A 27366-nucleotide genomic window follows, 5' to 3' on the forward strand; every position below is an offset into this window, starting at 1 on the left:
CGAGGCTGCAGCTGGTGTGGTGAGGTTCACATGCGCGGTGAGTGCAAAACGCGGAGTCTGTGTTTGTTTGTGGTCAGTGCGTGTTGACGACTTACGCTTCTAGGTTAGCCCAACGGTTCGAATCGAAGAACCTGTAAGCGACATTGGACGAACTAACTCATGGTGCCATGTCAGAATGCTATCAGTTCAACGCCATGCTAAGCTACACAAAATATAAGTCGGTCGCCAAAATCTATCCAGATATACCTCGAGGCGCCATGCAATGCAAGCCATCCAGCTCAATGGTTGATCGTGCCTTTCAGCGCGATAGCCAACCTCTGGTACTCCTTCAACAGTTCGTCCACCTCCTTCAACTTCAAGTCCTGCGAATCTTTCGCCTCCAGAAATCGTTTTACCGGCGGAGTCGTTTTCTTTAATGCTTCTATCGCTGCGATCGCCCTCGCACCCTTGTCATCTACTTGTGCAGCCGCCTCCCCTGACGGCGACCTATTCACAGTCGCTGCTGCAGGTAACTGTTTATTTGCCTCGGAAGTCGGCGTTCCTACGTTTGGTGTGGTAGACTGGCTCACGGTACGACCAAATCTGGGAATGACGTTGATGCTTGCGAAGCGATTAAGCGGGTTTAAGCTGTTGCCCATATTGCGGAGGGAATCGACGGCAGAAGCATTCGGCTGAGGAGGTATTGCTTCACTCTTCGTGACTATTGGAGGCGGTTTAGCATCGAACGCGACGCGTTTGCCGCTGCCCCCAGACTGTGTAGAGTCTACGCTGCGATCCCTCAGCTGGCGGCGACCGCCAAACAAGTCTGTCATCCGCGCCTGCAAGTCCGGTCTACCTTGCTCTTCCCCACGTTCTTCGCCATGAATGGAGCTTGCGCCGCTAACACTTGCGGTGTCGTCTTCTGTTTCTAGGCGCGTGGGCGAACTGACTAATTTCCTCGCGTCTTCCAGCGTCTTGGGGAGCTCTACTGGCTCCTGGACCGGGCTGTTGGGATCGCGGTCCTTCATTCGACCGAAGAGAAATTTAAAGCTTGTATCAAGTGTATTGTTGATTCTCCCTAATGCTTGGTCAGCAGAATCTAGGATCGACTCTTTGACGGCATCTGAGGCGGCTTCTATGCGATTCGTCTGTGTTTGGATGAGATTGCTCAGTCGACGCTGTGCCTTTGTTCCGGGGCTCGGAGGCTGTTGTAGCGCTAAGGAGGAAGTCGGAGTAGCTGGCGTCTGAGTCAAGTCTGGAGCTTGTGCCAACCCAAGTGGCATAGGGGTTATCTCGGATTTTTGTGGTGTGGGTGGCCGGGAACCAGTCTTCTCTTTGGGACCGGGCTCTTCTGCTCGAAGAGACGAGAGGTCAACGGTCTCTAAGAATGACACGGCCGCTTCCAAATTGACCAAGCAGTAGGCTGTCTCGCCATCCATGCGTGTGGAGCCACGGAACCTTTGGATGAATTTCAGATCGCTGTATGCGTTGAGCCGCGATGGCTCCAAGGTGATGAGGGTGTAAATCAATGTAGGCAGGATCTCATCTGCAGAAGATGAAGCTGGAAAGATCTTTGACAGAGCTTCGACAATGGATTTGTGTGCAGCAGTCAGATGGCGCAGCTTCCCAAGCGGGTATTTCTCTTCGCTCATCAAAAGTATGTCGTCTCGAGCAGTGGATAACCACTCTCTGATTTCCCCTTCACGCTCTTTGGTTTTCCTGCGCTCCTCTTCAGTGAACTCTTCGGCGGTCATCAACAGCTCTTTCAGGCCAATGCCCACCAGTGACAAGGCAGCTGTTCGTGACCGAAGCTTATGATCCCTTTCCTCGTCATCCGTACTCCGGTGCCGCCAAATACGATCGTACACCTTTTCACAAACAGCTCGTTCCGCAGCCTCCTCGAGCGAGACCCGCTTGACCTCCAGTAATTTCCTAGCCTTCTTTCTGTCGGCCATCTCAGATGCACTGAGCATCTGTTGTTCGCCGCTTTCGCCGCTAATCGAGCGTACCGAGCCAGGGCGACTAGAAGCGGACGTCTTCTTGTATGAGTCGCTGTTGAGACGGGCAGACAGAGTAGCTATGTGGGTGTTGATCTTGCCAGATGCGCGGGTGTAGAAGTCCTGGAACAGATCCGACAAGCGGTCGGCGGATAATGGGCTCGGATGGACTTTGGCAGAAAGCGACTCGAGGAATCTAACATCAAGTCAACCATAACCGGGCTCTCGGGGCCAGTCGCGTTACCTTTCCGTCAAGCTGCGGATCTCTATCGGTAGCTCCTCGAAGCCTTCTGGTACGTTCTGGTGCTCCATTTGCTCCTCTTCATCTTCCTTGGATGCAAATACATCGCCGTCTGCATGACCTTCCTCCTCCTCTGGGGTAGCCGTGACCTTCAAAGGGTCGAGGATGGCAGGCATGGGTGGACTCTGTAGGGTGCTTTCCGGAGTCTTCTCCATACGTGTAAAGGAGTTCGACGTATGAAGTCGTTTGGGTCGGTCGGCCATGTTGGCTCTGGGGGATAAGTGAAGCGAATGTGTCCACAAGGTGTGTGTCGTGTGCAAACCAAGTGATACCTGCGAGCTCGAGCCGCAACGAACGTCATATGGATGCGGTGGTGTGGCGCGATCGGTCTGTGTGGGAGTGGGCCTAGATTCTGATTATAGGCAGCCTTACGCCCGTCCGGCTCCCGACGGTTCCTGGGACTTGCGTGACCGTCAAGGGCGTGAATGGTAGTGGGGAAACTGTTGGCAGCTAAGGCACCGGGTGCATCCCCATCGGTACGCTACGCTGCGCAAGGGAATCTCCGCGGTGCCGAGCCGCATACTGTCTCGTGCTCATGTGTCTGCGTCATCAGTCGCCTTCGAGCTTCGAACACGGCGCTCTACATACTGCTCCAACGCCCCACGTACCTCGTTCATACGCTCAAACATGCGACGAAGACGCGACTGTACTTCTCCTGCCCGTGTGACAGCCTCGCTATTGCTGTCCTTCCTCGCCGCGACCAGCGCAGCGGTACCGCCCATCCTACCTCCGCCGATATCACCGCAACGCCCCACCGAAGCAGTCAAAGAGTTCTCGCTCAAACACATATTCCACCACGGCACACACAAATATCCAGAACTTCATAGGCGGCTTGACGTGCCAGAAAATACCGCAGTATGGATGGTCGAGGACGACAGAACCGAGCGCGAGGCAGTTCCTCCATTCACAATAAGATCTGAGGCCGTGACCATTCAACGACTGAAAGATAGGAGCAAAGAAACAATAAATGGCATCTTAGACTGGGGTAGGATGACAGGAAAGCCTGTGACCATGGTCGCAGACGACTGGACGGTTGACGAGATAGCTGGTCCCAACGTGACAGACAAGGACTCTGTTCTCACGTTTGCTCGTATGGCCGCGAACGCCTATATATTAGAGCCAAACACTGGGGGTTGGGAAGACGTGAAAGGGGGTTTCAATTACACAGAAGATTTCGGCTGGCAAGCAGACGGTCTGCGTGGGCACATCTTCGCTGATACGAAGAATGAGACTGTGGTCATCGGATTGAAAGGGACCTCACCTGCGCTCTTCGACGGTACCGAGACTACCACGAATGATAAGATCAACGACAATTTATTCTTCAGCTGCTGCTGTGGACAAGGCGGTCAGTATCTTTGGCGCCAAGTATGCGACTGTCAAGCCTCGGTATACTCATGCAACTCTACGTGCTTAGTCGGCGCTTTGAGAGAAAAGAACAGGTACTACTACGCCGCTCGGGATCTCTACCACAATGTAACAGCACTTTACCCGAACGCCGAGGTATGGATGGCGGGACATTCGTTAGGAGGTGCTGTGTCCTCCTTCATTAGTCTGACATACGGACATCCTGCTATCACGTTCGAAGCGGTCCCCGACGCTATGCCAGCGTCCCGGTTGGGTCTCCCCGTTCCCCCGGGCCACGAGATTGGTTCGATGCAGAAGCGTGGGATGACAGCAGTTCACCATTTCGGTCACACTGCCGACCCGATATTCATGGGCAGCTGCAACCAGGCCGGGAGTATGTGCACCCTAGGTGGGTACGCCATGGAGAGCGTGTGCCATACAGGAAAGAAGTGTGTCTATGATACCGTGGAAGACCTTGGTTGGCGGGTGGGAATTGGCACGCATAAAATCGTCAACGTTATCAAGCAGGTGCTGGAGAAATACGACGAGCCCGCCAAGTGTGAGCAGTATATAGATTGCACGGACTGTTTCAACTGGGAGTACTTTGAGAGTAATGGTACAGGTACTACAACTTCGTTCACGGTGCCCACGACGACATCGACATCGACATCGACCTCTACGAGGAAGCGAACCGAAACCTGCAAAACGCCAGGTTGGTTCGGATGTCTCGATGAGAGCACCACTACCGAAGCAACTACGACGAAGAGGCACAAAGAGACCTCGAGTACATCCACGTCCACTTGCAAAACTCCAGGCTGGTTTGGCTGCTTAGACGACGACGAGACCTCTACCACCACCAAAGTTAAACCGTCGGCCGCCCCCGTACCTAGTGCCACAACAACAAGCTCATATCCTACACCAACCTCGGCACGGAGCTGCATGCATCGTGGGTGGTTTGGTGACTGTCTTGATCCAACCGACATAGCTTCGACGTCAAAAAAGCCTAAACATACGCACACGCCCACATCCGCTTCTTTGACGACCTGTACGCACAAGGGGTTCTTCGGTCTGATCTGTTTCAATGAGCATGAGGGTTCGCGAACAGGCGAAATAAGTCCGGTGACTGAGAGGATGGAGATGTGAGAACAGGCAATTTGGCTTGAGGAGTCTCATCCTTGGTCCCTTTTGCTCTCCTTCTTGTGAATATTACACCTTATGTATTTGATATCGCCCACATGTTACAGCACGACATCACGGCGTTGGATGGCTTGCTGGCGTTCTGGCTCCTTATGATCACATCGCGAGTAGCACGGACTCACACTTGACGTAACTCTGGACAATTTTAATCATGAATGCGGACCTCGTGTTGACTGCTTATATAACGCAAACGCAGAGCGTACCTTCGTCAGCGTCTTGTGCGCGGCCCTGGCGAGGCTAGCTGCCAGAAATGAATGTATTCGACGCTGCAAGGGAAACGTTCTCAATTCCCCTGTTTGCACTTCCTCGAAGTAGCCTATGATGCTGCAGTCATTCCTTTGAACCCTTTTGAAGTCGTTGATTGTACTAGTAGCGTAGCGACTGGGAAATACTTTTTCGGCCTCACTCGACGCATCTGCATCAGCCTCGCCTTTCCTTCCCTTCCCTTTACCATCTTTAAACATGCGGGCCACGAACGTAGTAGACAAACATCACAGAAGGGTGAGCCAGAGACTTCTGTCACTTTTCATTTAACGCGAAGTACGCTCAGTCTGCCTTGGCTCCAAACGGCTTCTACTCTCGTAACAACGACAGCAAGAGGTCGGTCGCATCCGGGGCTCGAACCTCTTCAACCTTGCCTTGTCGCAGTCGGTCCAAAAATCATACGTTACCGAACACAGCTGGTAGACTACACAGGCAACCACTAGGCGAATCGTTCAAAATGCCCATATCTAGATTACCCGTGTTACTCCTCGATCCTCCTCAGATATCGTGCAGCATGTGTCGATCCCTCATCTTCCTACGTCTAATTTCAACGAGCAAGCTGATACGCCGACACGCTCTGCAGTTCAAGAGACTTTTACACCATCAAACTGTAGGTATTTATTGAATCAATCTCAGCTACACATAAAATGCGGTGCGCTCGGCTTCTACGTTACCAACACATGGGTACCGCACCGTGCTTGAATTTTCGGTAAGACACTCCACAGTGAGTTAGAAGGTCGAAGAGACTGTTCATATAAGCCATGATTCGCACGAACCACTTGTGCTTGACTAAAGTCGCGGGCTTCTTAAGTACTCCCTAAGTAGAGGGGCTTGTTAAGTAGAGCTCTTATCTAACTTACTCTTCGAATTACCATAACGAATTCATGAAGATGCTTCATCTCTACTATCGATTTTCAGTAAACAATTTGCGCAACACATTTTCAGTGGCGCCTCGCAAGTGGTCAATATCCACACCTGGAACACATGGCCATCAATGGATAGGAGCCTCAGCAATATGTTTCCTTTGTGCGACGATTAGCCATGCAGAGATTGTGCGAAAAAAGAGGGCAATAGTGGACGCGTCATATCGAAGCCTTCAAACAATTGTGTGTTCTCGAAGTCTCCTCCCAGAATGTAGTCCTTCAAGCACACAGCTTGAAAGATGGTCGCAAAGACCACGAACACTTTAAAATGTCTTATACCATCTCCCTGGAGTTCTTGTGGGTACAGCTGTCCGCCACTAGTGTTGAACGCGGTCCCGAAAGCCTCAAGATCATGCGGAGTGCTTGGCAGGATAGCTGTCTTGTAGGACTATGTACCCCTACGCCTAAATTGTCTAAGTTTTTCGGTTCTCTGCCTTCCACAGATCAAATCTTAACGATAGTGACTCTAGATACGCAGTTCGGTCCCAGGATTCGGGCAAGATATCAAGTCGAGGCTCTGAAAGCGGTTGCAGCTCTAGTGATCATTACCAACGGCGACTCAATGAGAACCTGGCAATGTCAAAATCACGACTACAAGTTCGTAAGATATAGCGTAATGGCCTTGGATGGGACCCGGTACCTTACGGTATCAAACGAAGCTACCTTGCGCTTGAACATACACGCTCCTGATCGAATCGCACAGATCATCGTCCTTAGGAACAGTGTGCTGTTCTATCTGAGACTGTTTCAGATGTCGTCCTGGACTGCAATAATGTCCATACTTCCAAATCGGTCATCTCCACCCTTCTTGAGAGAAGATACAAGTCTACCAGCAGGGTTCAGAAGTGAAAATACCTCCAGGCGAGGCGCCTATCTCGGTCAGCACCATCTCTACAGAGTTCAGGATCCAGACTTATTTCTTGGAGCGCCAAATTGTGCCAACATTGTGCTAATGGTCATTGTCCGCGACAAAAGACATACCATCCTGCTGGGAGCGACCCGCTAGGACGCTTATATTGTAAGAGTGATGCAGTACAACCCGGATTCGTGTGAGATGTTCGACCCTTACACTAGCAAGATATAACGTACTATATTCTCGTAGCACGCCTCACCAATAAACCCTCACTAGACAACCTTCCCACGGTTGGACTCAACTTTTGAACATAATTATTTCCCCACGTTCCATTCGCGTGGCGCTAGCAGCATGGCGCACGCTGAGAATCTATGCTATCGATCCAGAGGCTTTCCTTCCACCCGATCGTTCACAATCTCAGTACAACGAAGTCCATGGGCTTATGTAGCCCAGTTGCAATCACCGTAGCAGTCTAGAGTACTTCAGCAAGAGGCCAAGTGAAGAGGACTACGTCTTCTTAGAGCTGAGCAAGATTTAGAGCATAGGAGTCATTGATGCTCTGCAATGGACAAGCGAAGACACCAATTGTTCGGCGAGATGTGCACGCTTCCAATCCGTAGCTATACGTTGAGTTCGCGTGATGTGAAAGAGGCATTGGACCCTAAGTCATCATACGCCCAGCCATATGCCTGAAAGCCATCGACCGATAAAGAAGCATCACGCATCGCTGCAAAGGTAGTTTAATGGTCAAACATCTTAGCCAGGCCAGGTTGCTGCACTTCCAATTCGAAGCGCCATCGACTGGTGCGTGCGATTGACGCACCAGTAAGCAGAACCACCCCGCATGTGGCTAGGCTGACAATAAGTCTGAGTGAGCGAAACTGTCTTGATAATGGTATCGTTAGTACGTTTTTGTAATATTGGATAAGGATCTTTTTTACATGATCGTGAAGCAAGTGGGTATCATTTACTAACGAAAATGGCCTAAGCCTGGTCCATCCCAGGTAAGCCTTGCAGGCCACCAATGTCCTTGACAAACGCATCGAAGTTGACACCTTCGTTCTCAAATAGTGTCCTTGCCTTCTCTGCAGTTGCGACCTGCTTCTCGTAGGTGAACTCGCCAGGGGCGGAGCTTTCATATTGCACGAGTTCAATCCACTTGAAGAAGAGTGACTCCTTGCCCATGGCGGTCAGACGATCCTTAAACAGTATGATCTTCTCCCGCGCCTCGGTCTCAGAGCCCTCATCGAGTTTTCCACACGGCCATACAGCCCACAGTCCATGATCTTCTTTTCCCACCCAGACGAAAACGCTAGTGCGGAAGTCGTCGATGGACACGGTCTTCTTGTCCATCAAGCGGGCGGCGTCCACCATTGCACCAAAAACGAGATCGAAGTTTTTGTCCATGAGCAGGTACCCCGTCTTCTCCATCAACCTCCGGCGGTCTACGGCGGGCAGAATGCGCGTCTTGAAGAAGGGGCTATCAGAACCTGCCTTACCGGTCGAGCCCTCAGCTTCACCGAGCAGATCTTTGGCACCCCATCCTCTCGACTCCCTGACATACACCTCCTTATCGCGAAAGCCTGTGCTGAGGCGCCAGGAGATGGGGTTGCCAGGTGATTCGAAGAAGAAGCTCCACGGCCACGGTCCGATGACCGTAATTACCAACCAGTCGAACAGGAAAATTCCTGCACGCCATGCCACGCTTGGTAGCAGCTTGCTCCATGGTGTCTTTGACCAATGTATCGTCGTCTCATTTTCGTTGCCAAGCATTGACATGAGGATTGCCCAATACCACGGGCCCGCAGTGTAGATCCGCCATAGGAGAAGTAGTGCAATGACGACGTTGAGACCAAGTGGGACGGAGAATACACGCTTCTTGAACCAGGCAGGGTGGTTGTCAACGTGCGTAATGTAGACAAAGGACTTGTCAAAATTATCGAGGAGCGGAGCGAGTTTTGCCGGCGCAGGCTCGAATGGATCGGGAATTGCGGCCGCGGGCAGCGTTTTCGTGACCCGCTTGGTGGCTTTCGATTTGTTGCCAGCCATGGCGAGGGTGTGTGAGTGTTATGATCGCTTCATTGGTGGGATGTGCATCTGTATGTGCGTGCATGAGTGAGGTCAGCCGTCATGGGCCCGGAACAACTGTTCCTCCGTACATCTACCATTGGGATCATTGAGCAAATAAGATCGCCGACACATGTATATTCATGCGACGAGCAAGCAACTGCTACGAATCATTTCTCGTGTAGCGTTAAGCCTAAGCTTTTTGGAGAAAAGTGTTGCCACAACGCTTTGTCAAAAGTTCTGGCACCGTGAATCAGGTATCCAGAATTTGCAATGCAATACCTAAATTTTTTACCTAGTACTGTAGCGTTAAATCATCGTAATGACAATTCCATCGGCAGCTGAATTCCTGCTTCACTCGCATTACTCCGAGTGGTTGCCTCGATCTAGAAAAGAGATAGACTCGTAGCTATTCGGCTCTTTGTTACAAGGTTCATGGGTTCTTCATATCCTACAATCAACGCACGGTATCTGTGGATGCTGTCACTGCAAAACACACAGCACCTTTTCAGCTCACACAACCGCCTCTGCTGCAATACAGGATCATTAGGCCCATGAAGCAGATTCGGTATGGCGTGAGGTTTGACTGGCGCCGAGATCGACGAACAGGTTCACCATTTACATTCGTCCGTACTAGTAAGTCACGGAAAACACAAGGCCTCGTCACCAATTTCTTTTCATCATTATCATACCTTATCTACTAGCAGCTTGGCCTCGCAGCCATGGCGCCTTTCACCCCCTAATCATCAGCGCGTTGAAGGAGGGCAACGCAATCGAACGCGAGACGCTGCAAAAGATGAAAGAGGCTTGGCTATGATTATCGACAGTATCCTCGCCAAAACGTAGGAGCGCGGTGCTGCTCTCGAGGAGCTGGAGTCAACAGTAATGACGATCTTTTGCTGAGATGATTGTGAACACGCTAATCAAGATCTAGATTGCTCCATTGTATACTGTAGTGATAGCTAACAACACCACACGTACGAAGGGCATCTTCCGATAACTCATGCGGAGCTGCGATGATGCCGACCGCCGGCGAACACAGCGACTCCGGGATGCTCGCAAAGAAACTGATTCGGAGCACGGTTTTCACGTTCAGGACATCACGAATATGACAGAAGATCTTGAGAAAGTCCTCAAAGCAATTGATGAGGTCAGCCAGCGGGGCCGCGAATGCAATCTTTACCAGCCACACGAAACGATGGACAAGGCCTTGGAATCAGCCCACCCGGCATGCAAGCAGCTCTCTGACAAGCTCAAAGCTACAAAGACAAGAGTTCGCGATAGAAAGCGGGAGAGGCGAAACGGTGCTGATGCGAACTACATTCACGAGTAACACATTCAGTGCAAACATCGGGAGCATCTTAGCTGCTTGGTGGAGTTGGAAGGCCCACACTTGAAGATTATGAGCTGGAGAGGTTGCACCATATTTGAGATGGGACAGGAATGGCACGAGATTCACCACATAGGAGTCGTTGTTACAATGTGACAGCACGCGGCAGCAGCACCAGGTGAGACGAAATGTGCAGAATACCCCTTCACAAGCAATCGAGCTGTCTGTCTGGATGTAAAGTGGGACGAATGCATTTGTCTCTGAATTCCATGGATTTTTCGGCTGTCCCGAGTTCGTGCAAAATTCTACGTCAGTAATTCGTGTCTTCGCTCTCAATTCTCACCTGTCGGATCTTCCTCTTCGTGCGATTTCCCTCCCTTCACTGCTATTCTCACCGCATCTGATGATGTCAACTTCCGGCACCCTGCATTCTTGACACTTACCGCCCTATCCATGGCGCTGTTGTCTGTAGCTGACGCCTTCAATGGAAACATCGGATGCCCTGCAACAAGGCAGGCAGCTCGGGCTTGATGTGTTGAAGCGGGTGGAGGACTTCCCCTCGCTGCTCGATGGCTTGATCACAAAAGCTCACAAGCGCAAGAAGACACTTGAGGAATTAGTGGAGAGCCTGAAGGCGGTAGGCGGTGTTCCAGCGTTGATTCAAGACATGTACCTGTTTCGAGCATGACACGAATCCCGGCCCTGACCACAAGGTCACACGATTCAACACGACTACACTATAGTAGATCAATACGGCATTCGAGGCTGAAGTCTCTGAATGCAAGGACGAGATATTTAAAGCCAAACGATGCGACGTTGCTGCTTGCGTCGCCGCTCATGGCATGGCCGTTCGAAGTCCAACAACTCGCAGTCTGGCTTCGAAGGGAGTCAGCTTTTGGCGGAAGTCTTCTTCTTTCTGCAAATCATTGCAACTCCACCAAGTCTGGTGGACAGAAGATTGAGAGAAAGGGATGGAACGACGAGTCTGCTGACCAGGCAGGATCGAGACGAGTACGAGGAGGAGTAGGAGCTTCTAGACATCCGAATGGAGATTTTGGAAAGCAGAGGTAAATTCCTGAAGCATGTTCTTAAGGTGCTGGGGTTGGGCTCTTCCTGAACCGATGCCTCGCATGTGTTGAAGCAAGCTAGGGACATGCTAGGGACGTCTAACGCGTCTTTACCACGTGGAGCATATGCCATACAATGCATCTGATCCCCAGAGAACACACATCTACCATCATGTGCCTCGCAGTAAGCACAACCTAAGATAGTGATGACATTCACAGTATCCCAAAACCATAAAACCATGCTACACATTCCTATTTCATAATGCCCAAAGCAGCTCCTATCTGCTCGACTTCTGATACGTAACGTCAACATGAAACAGACTATCCCAGATACTCCCCTTCCGCCCTGGCGGCTGCTTCCTCGGACTACTCGACGGGCTACCCACCCTCGCAACCTCGGCCTCACGCACTCTCTGCTTTTCTGGATAGCCCATCCTTGGCAGTATCCCACTGCCATCCGCACTCAATGGACCGTGCAAGAATGACTTAAGCGGCGAGCCCTGGCGCTCAGGCATCGGCTCATGACCCTGGGACAAGTCAGTTGGACGAAGGTGAGAATGCGGTCGCTTAGGTTACTTGCAAACCTAAGGTCCCCACAGGTGATCCTTCCGCACCTGATACTGCTGTTCCTGGAGCAATCGATCCACGCTGTTCGCACCGCTAGCCTCGCTCTCCCTCAGATGACTTGGTCCCGGGCCCGCGGCCGGACTCGCGCCTCTCGTCGCAGTGTTCGAGTTCAATCCTGAGTCCATGGCCGCATCGCCGACGTCCATCGAGTTTCGGTTCCCTGCTGCTACGACGGGGACGCTCTTCCTGCTTGTGCCGCTACTGCGCCGGCTGTCGAGCGACTTGCCGAGGGTCTTCGCTGGGTCGGCTGCCGCTTTCTGTTCCATCTTACCTTGGCCGTCGATGCGTGTTACGGCTGCGGCCGCGGCGGATTTTCCAAGTCCGGGACCGCCAGGTGCGCCGGGCTTCTCTTCAGCGGCTTCGATGAGATACCATCGCAGCCCGTCGGAGAGCTCAAATGGATTGTCATCTTCGAAGGACACGGCGCTGCTAGAGGTAATGGAGCGGCCGTCTAGGGAGGCACGAGTTGCTGTATCCATTGTCTTGGAGAGGTCTACGACCCGCTCTTCGACTTTAGAGATACGTGCTACGAGCCAGTCCCGGCCTTGCAGTCTATGTGATTCTTCTTCGCGGAGGAAGAAATGCGGAGCACCGACGTTGAAAGCTGCCCAGGGTCGTGTGGCCTGGTTACGCGTGGGTAGGAAAAGCGCAAGATCGCCTTCCTTGAATGACCGGTAGGCGATCTTGTTGTGCGATTCAGTCTGTAGAGTTTTGGCTTTCTCTCGGTATGCGCGAGTCTCGTGCTTGAACTTCCGGGCTGTGTACTCGATATCTCGCATGCGCTTAGAAAAGAACTCGCAGAAAGTGTCCAGGTCAAATCGGTTGAGATTGTCCATGAGCTCGTGATAGCGTTGGTCCTCTTCTTCGGCATCTGTCGATTCGGTCCAGTGCAAGAAGGCTAGGTCAGCGTAATTCTCGAGCTGCTGTTTCAAGGGTGTAGGCGAAGGCGTCGTTGTGCTTCTGTTGAGATCCATAGTGTTGGTCAAAGTTGTACTATTACCGACCTTCGACGCACGATGTAGAGTCATGGTACCGTCTTCAAAAGTAATGACATATCCGAGCGAATCAACAAGACGAAGGAGACGATCTTGTTGCGAGTACGCGCGCTTGCTGAGTTCCTTGGCGCGGCGCAAACGTTCATGGGTCCTTGAAGAATCGAATTCCTCATACTTCAGAACCTTCTTCTGGAGATGCATAAGCTCGACATCAAGGCTGTTCGAGTGGCCTCTCTCCTCAGCGAGCTCAATTTGAAGTTTTCCAACCCTCTCCTCCTCTTCCTCCACGCGCTTCCTGAGCGCTTCAGACCCGGTCTCACCCTCAGCAAACTTGCTCCTCAAATCATGGAGGTGATGGCGTTCTTCGTCGAGCTCGGTAGTGATGGACGCCACCTTCGCATTCGATTTGTCTAGCTGCTCACGCAAAGCCAGGGTTGTCGTCTCCTCATTGGCGAGCTGACACTTTAAAGCCGTCTCTTGTTCGTTTGCTGTACGACGAGCACTCTCGTTTTCTGCCTTCGCTATCGCCACAGCTTGTTGGACTTCGTGAAGGTGATCGGAAGTACGTTGAGCCAGGTCTTCAATTTGCATGATAAGTGCTGTGATGCTGCCCGGGACGGTAGTATTAGGCGAGAGACGAATGAACGCGTTAGAGAGTGATTCATATTGTTCGTCATCCGCTCTCTTTCGCTCTTCAAGTTCGGTCCGTAAGTCGGCAACGCGCTTGTGGGCTTCCTTGCTTTGTTCCGCGGCGTGCCTACGGACTCTCTCAACCTCCCCAACCAGCTCCTGTATTTTTGCATCGACCCCTGTTCGCTCATGATCACGGCTGCCAAGTACGCGATCAAGCTCATCTTCAGTTTCTTCGATCTTGCTCTTATATGTCTGTATTTCTTCCTCGAGGGAGCGTCGCTCATCTGCGAATTCCTTCTGCTGCGCTTTCATGTTCTCCATGAGCTCAGCTTTCGTCGCAACTGCTTCTTCAATCTGCCCTTGCAGGGTCGCCTCTTCGTCTTTCTTCGCCTGAGCCTCCTTTTCAAGCCTCGCACGCACCTCTCTCTCTGTCGCCAGCTCTTGTTCTAGGCGTACGATTCGACGCTTGTCGTCTTGCCCTTGGTTCGTAGAGAAACGTCGCGAAGAGACAGAGGATCGCCGAGAATGATCTACCATTGGCACCGGGGATGGTGCATCAATGGTCGGTGTAGACGGATCGGCAGGGCTTTGAGGTCCGAACAATGGCATACCGCTTCCGATTGAGAGTCTATTGATATGGTTCTGGCGATGAAGCACGTCCTCCAAACGCCGCACTCTACTCTTAGAGCCTCTTAGTTCATCCTCCAGCTTGGCATTGGCCTCTTTCAGCACACGAAGCTCATCATCCCCTCGCAACATAAGCTGAGAGTTTCTCCCAAACGCCGGCTCATGAACGCTACCCATCTTGAAGGCTTTCGCGCGCTTTACCTGCTGTCGTGTAGGACGGTCCAGGTCTTTGATGGTTTGAGCAAGCGTTTCAGCCTCAGCGCTCTGTCCTTCCAGCCCTTGTAGTATCTTATGGTAGTCGTTGAGCTCATCTCGAGTAACCTCTGGCCAGTACGTTTTTTCAGGCTGGATGTTCATTTCGAAACCCAATGGACTTGTCTGCACAGCATCCAAATTGACTACATCCGAAACCTGCTTCAGCCATCTTTTCCTTCGGCGCTCCTCTTCTTCTTGAAATGTAGCCATTTCTTCGGCAAGGGATGAAGTATCCCTTTGCATCTTCTCGGCCCATTCACGTCGCCGCACAGATTCGACCAAGAGTGCCCCATAGACAAACGGTAGTCGTCCCACTAGCGATATCAACTCAAAAGCAGCCATGCCTTCCTGTGGAAAGTTGATGTTGTCAAGTTCCGAATGAAGCCTCGCTATGTTGGATCCGATGTCTGCAACGCCGCGCATGCTCTCAACCGCGTTCCTAACCGCGTTGTTTTTTTGTTCCACCGATCGCCTAATAAGATCACTCATCTCAATGCTATACTCTTTGATCGCAGGCAGGAAGTTCCGCGTATGCAACAGCGCCATCTTGGACACCTGAGCAACCGACTTCGATTCGGAGGGAAGTCCCATGATATGTCCGAGATCTGAATTCACTTTCTTGGCCACCTGATCGATCTCGTTATATAGTCGTACCGGTTCCTCTGAGTCGTCCATAAGCGACCGACTTTGACTTTGTCCTGCGGCGCCTTGTAGCTCATTGTATTCCGCCCCGATCCGCTCCGCCTGAGCCCCCATGTCCGCTAGGTGTTTCTCAAATGATTCGCGAACGGTCTTACTCACGCCTGTAGCTTGTTTTATTGAGTCGAAGTCTAGGAAATCCTGTAATGACATTGCCCGATTTGCAGAGGTGTTGCGGATGCTCTGTGCTGTTTGCGCCGACCGTAGCTCTTTCGCCAGAAATTGAATGAATTCGCCTTTAGCTGGTATTGCGCCTAGTTGCCCGTAATCTGCATCTAATCTCCGCAGGTTCTCGACCGCTTCTTTCTCCACCCCATCAAACCACTCCTTTGCCTCGCGGTGCTTCTGCTCCAAGCCCTTCATATGTGCACCAGGATTTCCGACAGCGACCTGTGTTGCCTTCTCTATAGTTGCTTGCTCGGCGAAGGTCTGCGAAGCCACGCGTGACATGGAGAGTGCCTGCTCCAGGACGGCAAAGGCCCAGTCGCGGCGGGCCTGGAATAGTGTTTGCCATGCTCTGAGATCGGTGTGACTGGACAAAGTATCGGGCGGGTCATCGGGGGTGAAGGGTTCAGGAAGCGGCGCTTCAGTGGAAGTAGCCTGGGACACTGAGGAGAGTTCGCGATCGTAGACGAATAGCTCTTTCTATGATGGTGTCAGCGTGGAGTCAAAACCTAGAAACCAAGAGGAGCTTCCAGTACCTCTGTAAGTAGCGTCTGCAGCTTCGCATGCTTTCCTCGCGGCGTCAGTAGTATCTGGTGCTCGGGTGGTATGTCTACAACGGTTGCGATCCACTGCTTCAACGCATCGACCGAGTTAAAGCCCACGGGATCAGCGTCCAAGCGCTGGCCCGTATGAGCTACAGCTATCTGCAGCGACATTCGGCGCCCGCTTCAACTATACAGGTTGTTGCCTGATCAGCTCGTGGAGGAGGAAGAGAGCTCGAGTGTAGGAAGTGCGCGGCGTTAGGCATACGGACCGCTAAGGCGCGTGGGTTGCAGGGATCAGCGGCACGGGCCCACCGAGGCTGCAACGCGCTCAGTGATGTTTCCCAGGTGATACTTGATTTCTTTGTGCGGTCATGGCAACTTCAAACGATGTTCCCATGGCAGATAGTGCGACAACGAAAGCGATCGGCGCGAACGACTATTCCGATCTGCTCCAGACAGCTCACTCTGACGCGTTCGCGTTCTCGGACACAGAGCAACTGGCGCTGCAGCTCTACGACCAGCTGAGGGAGCTTGAATTAGAAAAGAGCCTCCTCCAGGCACATGCCAAAGGTATATCGCGATTCTGGTCATGGGTAAAGAGAAAGACGTAGATTTAATGTTTAATTGGCAGACGTATCTGACGTCTCATCGCTATCAGATGATGTCTTACAAGAGCACCTGATGACCGCAGAGCGCGAAGCCATGGAAGCCAAGGCAACATTCGAAATTCGAAACAGGATAGCCCACAATGTGTTGGTCATGGATCCCGTCCTCAAGGCTGTTCATGGCGGCCAGCAGCATACCGTCGAAAAGTATGTTGACATGTGTGAGATGATCTACGCAAGCTGATGGCTTACAGGCGTGTATTGCCTCTTGTCACCGAAAACGATGCCCTATCGATGGTCCATGGCTTGTTGGCCACGCAACTAGCAAACGATCAACGTGCCTTGAGCGCTGCTGAGCAGGGCAATATCACGATCAATAAGGAGAACCGCAACCAATCCAGGATGGTCTTGAAGCTGGCTGAAGAAGTGAAGGCGCAGTCGATCGAAGATATTGTAGATGCTTCACTCCGAGCGCAAGTTGAGAAAGCGGAGAGAGATGTTCAAGCGTCACGTAGAAGAGCGACAATCATCAAGGGCATTCTATCTGCGATGGTCGTTGGAAGTGGCATCAACTGGGCAGCTGACAAAGAGCTGCGTGAACTGGTCATGGACGATGAATGAAGCTCAGTGCACCAAATTGGCCATTGACTTTCCCGTCGAGGATTGATTGTTTGATGGATGGATTCAAACTAGGATGGCGACGACAGCTCACGGCGCAATCGTTCGCCAGCAACAAGTAAGATATGGTGGTCAGTTCGCTATTGGCTGGCTCGCACGCACGGTGGTAGAGGGCAAGGGTGCCGTAGGTAGTAGCAATGTCACTCAAGGTGAAGTCGCATTGGAACACGAGTTCCTTCGTCCCCAGCCGTGCTCCAAAACACGACGATGGCGGGTCGGATGAGTGATGCGGGCAGCAAGGGTGCACGTGAAGTGAGCACGTTCCTCTGGTAGCTGTGCAGCAACGCGGTCGCTGGGCTGACGGTTGCAGTTAGGCGGAGACCGACGAAAGCGGCGGCGGAGGAGCTTCATGGCTGGGCGTCGTAGGACGGCTGCAACTTGGGAGCATGGACAATGGTGCGCGGCTTGCTTGGTCGCTGCGCGCTGCAAGAGGCGCATGCGCGACGTGATTAGCCCAGGCCATTTGCCGAGCGCGTCTGGACTCGGTGGCTCGAGTGAGCCCTAGAGTGCATGGAGCAGAGGGATGGACACTCGTGGATATACCGCGTCGTGTTGCTGTCTGACGAGGCCAGCCGTGCCGGACACGCAGCAAGCGGCGAGCTGGAGCGTCAATTTCGCGCAGGACGAATAACGTTGCTCTGTCGGTTGCTCTGTCGGTTGCTCTGTCGATTGCTTGCATGAAACGAGGCACCGGGCAGGAATGGAGGCGCCCTCGCCGACGCCCGACAGACAGCGCCGGCAAGAGCGCAGCATCGCAGCGCGCAGAGCGGCCGGCGCAACGAGCGGAGCGACCGCGGAGAGTGCAGCGCGGTGCTCTGCTCGTCTTCCAGGTGGTGCACGGCGGATGCGCGGCGGCGGGCGCGGCGTGGACAGCTGCGTGCCAGCGTTGGTGAGGGGGTCCTGTTATGATTGAAGACTGTTTAGCGGCCGGAAGAAGCAGGCACGAGCCAAGCGCGGCGCCTGCTCTTTTCAGTACCGGGCAGGTCGCCGCTGCTGCGCTCGCAGAGAGTCGTCTCCTCACCTCCTAACAACTTGTCTACTCAACTTCCGCCGTGCCCACGCCTTAGGTGAGTCTCGCGTACCCCAATATGCCTCGCCCAGCAGCAGCATTGCGCGCGCAACACAACCACTCTTTTTTTACGCGTTTTCACGCGACAATGCCCTCTGCAGCTCCATCCTTTGCTTCTTGGGAGCGTCATCGCGTTCCGTTTTCTTCGTCGTCGCCGTCATCAGCTTCGCGCGCATAGCAGCACTGATACACTGCAGACTTCTGTCAACGGCCATTTCTCACGCATTTCCAAAGACATCCGTAAGTACCCCCTCTTGCTTGCTACTCTTACCGCGCATTCTCGCGACGCTTCCACACGCGCGCACGTCACCACGCACGGCAGCAGCTGTCTGCGTTTGCCCCAGCACCTGCTCTACTCTCACCCCACCCACCTATAAACCGTGCCGCGCCCCCTGCTTTTCCTCATCACCGCGTCCCCCTCAATTCGCTTCAACCCAACGCTTCTCTGACCTCTGCAGCCAGCTTAAACAGCTACCTACATCAACATGCCCAAGGAGAAGTCTACTCGCGGCAAGGGCAAGGCCGCCAAGGCCGATTCTGGCAAGAAGAAGAAGGGTAAGTCCCACATGCCCTGCACTTACTCGCTCTGGTTCTGACGGCAGCAGACCCCAACGCACCCAAGCGCGGTCTTTCTGCCTACATGTTCTTCGCCAACGACCAGCGCGACAAGGTCCGTGAGGAGAACCCCGGCATCAAGTTCGGTAAGTCATTGTCTGCCGTGGGCTCTTACCTTTCTAACCGCCATCAGGCGAGGTCGGCAAGATGCTTGGTGAGAAGTGGAAGACCCTCTCCGAGAAGCAGCGCCAGCCCTACGAGGCCAAGGCCGCCGCTGACAAGAAGCGGTACGAGGAGGAGAAGGTCGCCTACGCCGTGAGTTGCTAACTTCACCCATCTGGCGCACTGCAACTGACCGCATATAGAACGCTGCCGAGGAGGAGGAAGAGGAGTCCGAATAGGCTGCTGGCTATTGACCAGTTCGTGTCTGTTCAGCCTCTGTCTTGAACTTCATCCCTCCATCTATCGACCTCTGCGGGTGTCACGGCTTGGGATACTGGATCGGTTTTCATGTTACTCTCATCTGTCATCTCTTATTCCAGGGTGGGTCCCTCGGGGTAGCTTTCACGTCTCGGTGATTTTCAGAAGACCGCAGGAAGCTTTTGCATGAGGCTTCTCAATGATGTTTGGGCGTCCCAGCAACCTCGGGCGCAGGATACATCACGAGGCTCATGACTACCATGTACACTAGTTATCTGCGGAACGAAAATGTGCTGTTATACCTTTGCAATATGCTGTGACTGCCTGTGAGTGTTACTGGGATGGTTGTTTGTCGATGTGTTGCTACCGCAAAGTGTCGGCGTAGAGCTGCTCATGGCTCGCGTAGTTTGGATCCCTAAGTCTGGTGGGGCATGCTCCGCTACACAAGTAGAAAACAGATGGGCAGGCATGCTGCTCTGTTTGGATATTATGTTCCTGGCTGTTGGATGTCCTCGATGCTCACCAAAGGTTTCTCGTTTTCCGCAGATTCCACATATCGCGTACTTCTCAAACAGACCTGTATTCTGACTGCACCCAATCGTAGGAAGCTTTACTACGATAGCTATACCACACTGCAATAATCCACCGTGAACGTTCAATCTGACAGTCAGGGAAAGGTAGATGATAGTCAATTCCCACGCAAAAGCATCCCGCCTGAATAGATCTGTCTTGTCATCTCTTCGCGTGTTCCGAGCCTACCTTGACCGCCTCATCGGAAAGCCGCAGCGACAAACGCACACTCCCAGTTTTATTTTCTTGTAGTCCACCCTCGCTCTATGAAATTGCTTCTTTTCGACGCCTGGCGCTAGCTTCTGTCTTCCCTGGTCGTGAGTGCTTAGTATATGTAATAGTAGCGTTGAAAAGGATTCATCACATAGATCAGCGCATTGGAAGCGTTGTTGGTCCAGTGGTTAGGATACCGCCTTCCCAGCGATTGCAGCTAGAGGCGGGGGTCAAGGGTTCAATCCCCTTACAACGCATGCTTTTTGGGCGGTGTCTGGCGGTGGTGTCAGATGGTGAGATAGTGTCTGGATAGCCGCGTGTTAGTTTTTGCTGTTCGGGGACACTCTGGACTTATGGGAAGGTTCGGACATGCGTAACAAATAGTATGTGCGAAGGTGTGTAGTCGAAGAACACGGTCTGCTGAGTGGACATCGTGTACATGAGAGCTGGCAGCAAAGAAGCATGGATGGTGACAAGATGGTATGAGGCACGACATAGTAGGATATGAGAACGCATGATAACACGAAGTTAAACTACGTAATAGTAGCTGGATATCTCTTCGAATTTTAACTGCTGGAGCCAATAACAATCCTGAACGCCACGCTTCGTAAGGTGTCGGAAATGGGATAAGTGGTGACCGACCCCAGTAAAAAGTCGGGATACACTGTCCATTCGTCAAGCCATGGTGCATAACAGGGTGCCCTCTGTGTCATAGAGTTTTCTTCCCTCAATTGGTGCCCTCTTACTTCAATGGGTCCCCCACGTCTACTCGCGCTGCAATACCACCATCAACCCCATTATGCCCAACATGGCTTGTTTTAGCCACGGGTATTCACTCAGCAGAATCGTGACGTAGCCGACAAAGGGAATAAACCCAACGACACTACCGATGACGTCCTCCTTGCGGTTTAGATGGGTTTGGCCCGCAGCATAGAGCTCGGTGTCGTCCGCGAGGTTGTTGTCGCCTTTTGTGAGGAGCCGGAGCGGCGATTTCCTGCACGATATAATGTTAGCAAGTCAATCTATAAGGGTATGACAAGTGCGACTGCAGCTGGATGAGGAGGTGTGCCAAGCTCGCCAGAAGCCTCATGCAGCTTGCGCGCGGTGCTGTCTTACCCTCCACCAAATCTCCGCACCACACGATGCACAATCGGAATGTCCTTCCCCTTCACGTTATACACGACAACCTCTCCCAATTGTGTGTCCATCCCTCGATTCCACAAAAACAACAAATCTCCTCTTTGGAAGGCGGGCTCCATGGATCCTGACAGCACAACGACAATGGGTGACGGCGAGTCTGAGACAACGGAGATTCCTTTCCACAGCATGAAAGCGGTAGAGAGAACGAGCGCGAAATTGAGGAGCTGTGTGGCCAGCTGCCGTGGCTGCATGTTCGCAATGCCCATCATCTTTGCGGCGGGAACAATCAGAGATTGAAGGTCGAGCGGTAGTGAATCGTGGGCGCAGCTTGTCTTGCGGAGGTCTTGAAGAGATTTGCGCGCTCGTGGCCTCAAGTCCCTGGGGTGACAATATTCTGGAGAATCATGGAATCGTGAGGGAAGTTGGCGCGTTGTGCTGTTGCAGAGGGGAAGCTTGATGCCAGATGTTCCTGAACTCGAGTGATTGGTTGGTGTACCCTTGCACATGGTGTATGACTAAGCCGTTCTACAACCACATGCAGCCGACTTTCACGGCACCTCTCTACGATACCATGCTCCCGAGAAATATTTTTGGCCTTAAACATGTCGGCTCCATCTACGATGGATTACCCTGACTCGATTTCTCTCACCTCCGATTGCTCCGATTGCAACGTATTTTCACCATTTTTTACTGCTCGCCCACCTGCACCACGGCGCAATAGACATGTGACCTAGATCTCTCTTCTCTACATCCTCTGACCTCCTCGACAATGTTCTTGCTTGTTCATGATAAGCCCTTCTCTGCTCCACCACGATATCGACAATCACTGTGGGTGAACTTATGGACCCTGGCCTTTGCACGCGATCCTCTTCCAGGTCACCATTTCAGGCACCATAACTTTCTCACGTAAGCAATGGCTCGCACACCATCGCCCGGAGAGTACGTGCTCCTCAAGTGCATAGGAAAACCCGACTGGCCTGGAGTAATATGTACAGATGATATGGGTCCTAGAAGCTTACAAAGGCCGAATGGATACCTCACTCTTGTGCTTTTGATTGATGTGACATTGGAGTTGTGGGTCCATGTCAATATATCTAATGAATTTGAGGCTGATCTCTATAGTTATTATGCCGCCTCAACAGATATGCATGACTTTGTACCTATGGCAGGACACTCGAACAAGGCTTTGCAAGCTGCTCACGACCGCGTCCTCGATGAAATGGAGTCGCCGGGATCCAGCCTCGACCATTGGAGGCTTGTCACTGAAGGTCAGCGCAAATCCAACTTTCTACCAACACCCTCGCCGAGCACCGACTACGAATTTGTGGAAGGATCTGATGAAGACGAGTTCGAAATCGCGAAGCAAATGAGCCTCCTTCATTGGAACACAGGAAACAACAAGAGATCTTTTGCAACATCATCTCTGCGAAGAGACTACAAAAAGGCTCGTGTTACTCCTCAGTACTGCTCTACCAGTGATGCGAATGATCTACGGAATCACCTGATTTCTTTAGAAAAGGATAGCACAGCAAGCTCGACCACAACAGGCACAAGGCGTCAGAATACGGCGAAATTAGATTTTATTGAAGGGGATCTGTACGTAAAGCATTACTAACATCCAGCGGGCATTTCTGACTTGGATGTTAACAGGTCTAGCAGTCCCGAGATGGTCAAAGTCTACGTCGGAGAACAAGAGGATGAGTTCCTAATCCCCAGACTGGAAATTGACCGGCGACCTCATCTATCTGACGTGAAGATCGGTTGCGTAGCTACCATGGATGACGGCACTACACGATTGGACCTCCAGTGCCTGAAGGACATTGATCCCGTTGATTTCCGGTTCGTGGCCGAATTTCTGTCGACCGGACAGTTCGGACATTCTGTAATCAACGAGCACAATCGTGACAAGGCGATCGCAGAATGTGCAGCTGCATGGCCTATTGCGGACCAGATCGTGTTAGAAGATCTACTTGATCATATTGTTGCAAAGGTGCAGCAAGCGCGACCGTGGCAGCCGGAAGAAGCTTGGTTTTTTGCGCTCATGGTTTACGAGACTGCAGGCACTCCGCTTGAAGCATACAGATGTATGAAAGACATGATTGCGAAGTCGATGGCCGACAATCTGTTTGAGCTGATCCGTCGGCTCGACGAGGGTTTCCTAAGACGGTTTCAGAAGTTACCCGAACTTGAGCGCGATGTGTACAGGATACTCGGAGAGAGGGCGGAGCAGAAACTCGACGAATAATGGTTATGCTCTTGAGCAAATTATCTATTGCTGCAGCGAGAAGTTACTTGCATCCCTCTCGTGGTAGTTTATGCAATCTCCTTCAATAAAGCTACAAATTATCTCCTTCATGCAGCTTCCCTATTGCGTTGGACATGTACATTCGTCAAGCTCATAAGCTCGGTTCGCATCAGTTGCTTACCGCATCGCCTACCACAAGCCCTTAATTTGCGATACGCGTTGCGTAGGTGCGATGCCTTCCATACTATCCGCATTCCCTTGCACTCCATCTGATCTTGAAAAGCTTCCACTATCTTGAAAGGTCGCGAAGTTTCCAGCGTTTCGATCTGCGCCGGCGTCCCAGCCTAGCGCCTCTTCTTCATTGTTGTAGTCCACGGGTTCCCATTGGGTGTCTCCTTCCTCGCCTTGATTCACGAACAGACTTTCCGGGTCGACTTCCGGCCGAGTTGGCGACGATGGCTGGCGTGAGCCCACCTGGCGGCGGGCAGACCGTCGAGAGGCGGGCTCGACCGGTGGTGGCATGCTGCGGTTGTTGCAGGCCTCTGAGGTAGCTGTGGAAACAGCGCGAGCGGCGGCTCTGCTGGTTAGCTGGGGAGCAGGTGCAGGAATCGGCGGTGCCGTGGTGCCGTTATAGTCGCCTGAGGTCATGAGCGTAAATTCACACAGGAGACCGTCACAGCCGTAGCTGAACTGCAGTGGGCGCATCGGATGCGAGTAGTACGCCTTCAAGCTGGTCTTGAGGGTCTCAGCGTGGATGACGATCGCCTTGAAGTCCTTCACGCTGATGACGATGTGCATTCCAGGCTGGACGTTGAATTCTTCGAAATCAGATGTGTTGACCGCAACGGCGGTTACCAGTGGATGCTTTAGTATCTCCTTGCCATTCGCGATCTTCTCCGTGTAGCTTTTGAATACAGCACGTCCGTCTTCCCCTGCGAAGATATCCAGCATCTCTGTTTTGGTACCGAAAAAGTCGATGTACTCTTTCATGGCGCCGGCGTTCATACTCCATCGATTCCTCGCGGAGTTGCGATCGAACAGAGCATGCATGACATCCATAGCTTCGTAAGTAAGCTTGTAGGTTTTGATGACTCCTTGGTTGCACACCATTTTCACGATAAAGCGGCATTGCGTCTCATCCGCGCGATCCTGAACGCTTACCTCACACCTGTCGATCGCACCATCTCGTCCCAGAGGATCATACAGGCGCCCTTTGAAAACCGAAAGGAGAGCTTTGGTGTACATGCTGCATGTGAAGCGTCCGTCGGGGCCGCCATGGTTGGGTATGCACTCATAGCTGGAGAAGAATTGCTTGCCGTTGAGCGTCAATGCAGCATAGGCGGACTTTGAAGAATTGAGAGCGGTGAACGTGATCTATCAGAGAGGAATGAGATGAGGCTGACTGAGGAGATATCAACGTACTCGTTCACGACGCGCCTCGATGGCGACTGTGTCGCTGAATTTTCCAAGGCACACAAGTAGATCGTGAATCTTGGACGCTGCTTCAGGCGTGAGGGCGAAGTTGAGTACGACCATTGCGTATCATGGTCGCCAGCATATCGCTGTGTTCCAATCGGAGGGAAGATGTTAGCGGAACGCATGTGCGTTTGCGGGAGGCGCGTCGGCCGAAGACGCTCTAGCGTGTTCTCGTGACGTCGTTGGGTCCTCGCGAGTGTGGTCCACAACCCACGCCCTCAACAACAGAACAATCAATATGGCTCCAGCACTACCAGACGATATCTTACACCTGCTGTGCGAGCAGTTGGCGGAGCAGGATCAATTTGACGCGTTGTTCAACTGCGCTTGCGCTAGCCGAAGTCTCGCTGTGCCCGCGTTGACCAACCTGTATCGGTATGTTCGTGCTGTATCACCTCGCAAAGTATCTGAGATATTGCACGCTTATGCAAGACTTACACTAAGTGCTATCTTTGCAACAAAGATGCTGGCTTTTATGTTGTCTCAAGACTAACGGATCTCATAGTGCTCATCACAAAGCTCCAATCCGTGGGGCGGACCAAGATGATGTCGCGTTCCAACGCTCAATGAGATTGTTGATAGTACAAAAATGGTCGTACGTATGGTGGTGTGCTGCTCATCTGTATGAACTTCTTGCTGAGACCATGTAATCTCCAGCATCCTATGGAAGGCCATAATTGCGTCGGCTCTCGACGCAACACTATTCCCATACTGCCGGTATATCAGGGCGCTCGACTTTCGGGATCTCGAGAATCTGCTTGAAGACGATCAATTTACGGCCAAAGTATCAAAACAATTCTTCAACGGCCCCATGAAACAGTTCCACAAAACGGAAACGGTCGCGCTACTTAACGGGAGAAAGTTCGAACGATTGAATGTCAAGTCAATCGTCAACGCAATCGGTGAGGTAGTGAGTCAACACACGCCTACCCTTGAGATGATCAGTGGTCAGTTGTCATCTACGGCCCTGATTCGGTGGGCTCCCAGGGTGCCCCGCCTTCAAGAACTGGAGCTGTGGGACGGCAGCACTCTCGAGGATGGACTTGTCGCGGCCTCTATTCACGAAAATTGCCCCAACTTCAAATCTCTTATGATCTTCCTTTGGTCTGGTGAAGATAGGGATCACAAGTTCGCCCAATTCTTATCAGCATTACGACCGAACACGTTAGAAAAGCTGAACACAATCAGCGACATTGGTGCCGCAGCGGAATCTTTCCTCGCGCTCAGTGCTCACAGCCAGTCGCTGAAAAGCTTGAAGTGCGTATGGACATTCACGAGACGATAGGGAAACTGACGACTGACTATGTCCGCAATTGCAGGATTTGTGTGTCCGACGATTCATTACCACATCTGTCACTATTAGCAGGCTGCACCGCTTTGGAAGAAGTGCGCATCGAAGACGTTCATGGCAGGACTGTTCTCGAAGATACACAGAACGATGTGTTGTTGGAGACGATCAATTGGCTCCGCAGCTGCGAGGTACTACACCGTATCAGCTTCGTGGGCCTACTCTCTGCTGCAACACTTCTCACGCCGTTGCTCTTGGAGCACAAAATTCAGCTTAGATCACTAGAGATTGACTCCTATAGTCTGAAAGATAGCCGCCAGTTCCATCAGGCACTTGTTCACCAGAAGGGTTCTCTCGCTTACTTATCGCTCAGTGGCGATACGGACGGAATGTTCCGTGATGATGTTGACGTCCTGGTCGACTCTCTCAAAGAGCTACAACAGATGGAAGTCCTCCGCTTACTGTTGCAAGAGATGTTTCGCGAAGAACATCTGATCAGTGTGGTCAGCAATCTAAGTCGACTGGTGGAACTTTACGTGAGCGGTCTTGAAATCACAGATAGCCTCTTGGAAGTTGTGGGTACGCTTCCGAACTTGCGGAGCGTGGCATTTGCGGGGATTTCGAAGTTCACCATCGTTGGGCTCACCGGCTTCATTCATCAGCTAGGCCCGACCAATCAGGGAATACGCATCATGATTGACATGGCTGATCCCGATAACCTCATCGATGAAGGTGAGATTAGTGATTTAAGGACACTTCTGGCTGAGAAGCTCGGGGGCACACTTGAGTACACGCCATGGAGAGGTACGTTTTGAGACCGATCAAGTGAAGTCGCGCGTGACTATAACTGACATTTATGTTACAGATCCAAATATATCGGAATTCGAAGGCGACTCAGACTAGGAAGAGTTTTGCTTTCCGAATCGATGCGAAGTCAGGAGGAACAAGTCACGCCAGGAACGCTGTTAGCGTGGGCACCAAGACGTCGAGCGTTATGTCTACCACTCCGATCTAGCAAACAAAAGTGTGTCGTTGCTGCGAAGCGCAATAACAGAGACCACTAAAGGATGGTCTTTCAATGGACACTCGCGTTACTAGTCATATTATCCCTACTCTGCATGTGAGATGTTATGAAGTGCCTGCACTAAGATGACGTTGGTCTCGCTTAGTGGGGCTATACGAAGAACATTTCTGAACCCTCAACCAGGGCTGCAGCCAACCCAACAATCCTGGTCTCGA

The 27366-nt window shown here is 52.1% G+C and overlaps 10 protein-coding genes and 1 non-coding gene across 11 annotated transcripts; 6 read left to right on the forward strand and 5 right to left on the reverse strand.

Moving 5' to 3' along the window:
• Positions 1-278: 278 nt before the first annotated feature.
• N0V89_008507 (uncharacterized protein) lies at positions 279-2480 on the reverse strand (the record flags this gene model as incomplete). The annotated part of the gene is made up of 2 exons (XM_056217262.1): positions 279-2172; positions 2221-2480. The coding sequence occupies 2 exons, from the start codon at positions 2478-2480 to the stop codon at positions 279-281; spliced, it is 2154 nt and encodes a 717-aa protein (XP_056068818.1).
• A 332-nt stretch (positions 2481-2812) lies between these two features.
• Positions 2813-4764, forward strand: ATG15_2 (putative lipase atg15; the record flags this gene model as incomplete). The annotated part of the gene is made up of 2 exons (XM_056217263.1): positions 2813-2816; positions 2948-4764. The coding sequence occupies 2 exons, from the start codon at positions 2813-2815 to the stop codon at positions 4762-4764; spliced, it is 1821 nt and encodes a 606-aa protein (XP_056068819.1).
• Positions 4765-7842: 3078 nt separating this feature from the next.
• Positions 7843-8907, reverse strand: N0V89_008509 (uncharacterized protein; the record flags this gene model as incomplete). Its single annotated transcript, XM_056217264.1, has 1 exon — positions 7843-8907. The coding sequence occupies one exon, from the start codon at positions 8905-8907 to the stop codon at positions 7843-7845; it is 1065 nt and encodes a 354-aa protein (XP_056068820.1).
• A 2999-nt stretch (positions 8908-11906) lies between these two features.
• On the reverse strand, positions 11907-16039 carry ATG11 (oligomeric, coiled-coil, peripheral membrane protein; the record flags this gene model as incomplete). Its single annotated transcript, XM_056217265.1, has 2 exons — positions 11907-15803; positions 15860-16039. The coding sequence occupies 2 exons, from the start codon at positions 16037-16039 to the stop codon at positions 11907-11909; spliced, it is 4077 nt and encodes a 1358-aa protein (XP_056068821.1).
• A 224-nt stretch (positions 16040-16263) lies between these two features.
• N0V89_008511 (uncharacterized protein) lies at positions 16264-17094 on the forward strand (the record flags this gene model as incomplete). The annotated part of the gene is made up of 3 exons (XM_056217266.1): positions 16264-16438; positions 16500-16680; positions 16728-17094. The coding sequence occupies 3 exons, from the start codon at positions 16264-16266 to the stop codon at positions 17092-17094; spliced, it is 723 nt and encodes a 240-aa protein (XP_056068822.1).
• Positions 17095-18705: 1611 nt separating this feature from the next.
• NHP6 (Non-histone chromosomal protein 6) lies at positions 18706-19176 on the forward strand (the record flags this gene model as incomplete). The annotated part of the gene is made up of 4 exons (XM_056217267.1): positions 18706-18775; positions 18826-18921; positions 18969-19090; positions 19141-19176. The coding sequence occupies 4 exons, from the start codon at positions 18706-18708 to the stop codon at positions 19174-19176; spliced, it is 324 nt and encodes a 107-aa protein (XP_056068823.1).
• Positions 19177-20148: 972 nt separating this feature from the next.
• On the forward strand, positions 20149-20235 carry N0V89_008513. Its single transcript has one exon. It is a non-coding gene; the product is annotated as a tRNA-Gly (tRNA).
• A 508-nt stretch (positions 20236-20743) lies between these two features.
• On the reverse strand, positions 20744-21387 carry SEC11 (Signal peptidase complex catalytic subunit; the record flags this gene model as incomplete). Its single annotated transcript, XM_056217268.1, has 2 exons — positions 20744-20972; positions 21095-21387. The coding sequence occupies 2 exons, from the start codon at positions 21385-21387 to the stop codon at positions 20744-20746; spliced, it is 522 nt and encodes a 173-aa protein (XP_056068824.1).
• Positions 21388-22031: 644 nt separating this feature from the next.
• N0V89_008515 (uncharacterized protein) lies at positions 22032-23363 on the forward strand (the record flags this gene model as incomplete). The annotated part of the gene is made up of 3 exons (XM_056217269.1): positions 22032-22072; positions 22241-22714; positions 22769-23363. The coding sequence occupies 3 exons, from the start codon at positions 22032-22034 to the stop codon at positions 23361-23363; spliced, it is 1110 nt and encodes a 369-aa protein (XP_056068825.1).
• A 189-nt stretch (positions 23364-23552) lies between these two features.
• N0V89_008516 (uncharacterized protein) lies at positions 23553-24899 on the reverse strand (the record flags this gene model as incomplete). Its single annotated transcript, XM_056217270.1, has 2 exons — positions 23553-24737; positions 24786-24899. The coding sequence occupies 2 exons, from the start codon at positions 24897-24899 to the stop codon at positions 23553-23555; spliced, it is 1299 nt and encodes a 432-aa protein (XP_056068826.1).
• A 178-nt stretch (positions 24900-25077) lies between these two features.
• On the forward strand, positions 25078-27030 carry N0V89_008517 (uncharacterized protein; the record flags this gene model as incomplete). The annotated part of the gene is made up of 4 exons (XM_056217271.1): positions 25078-25151; positions 25497-26096; positions 26159-26931; positions 26993-27030. 4 exons carry the CDS (start codon positions 25078-25080, stop codon positions 27028-27030), a joined length of 1485 nt encoding a protein of 494 aa, XP_056068827.1.
• Positions 27031-27366: the final 336 nt, after the last annotated feature.

The sequence above is a fragment of the Didymosphaeria variabile genome (genome assembly GCF_027946475.1).
Source record: "Didymosphaeria variabile strain IMI 356815 chromosome Unknown scaffold_6, whole genome shotgun sequence".
Taxonomy (NCBI): domain Eukaryota; kingdom Fungi; phylum Ascomycota; class Dothideomycetes; order Pleosporales; family Didymosphaeriaceae; genus Didymosphaeria; species Didymosphaeria variabile.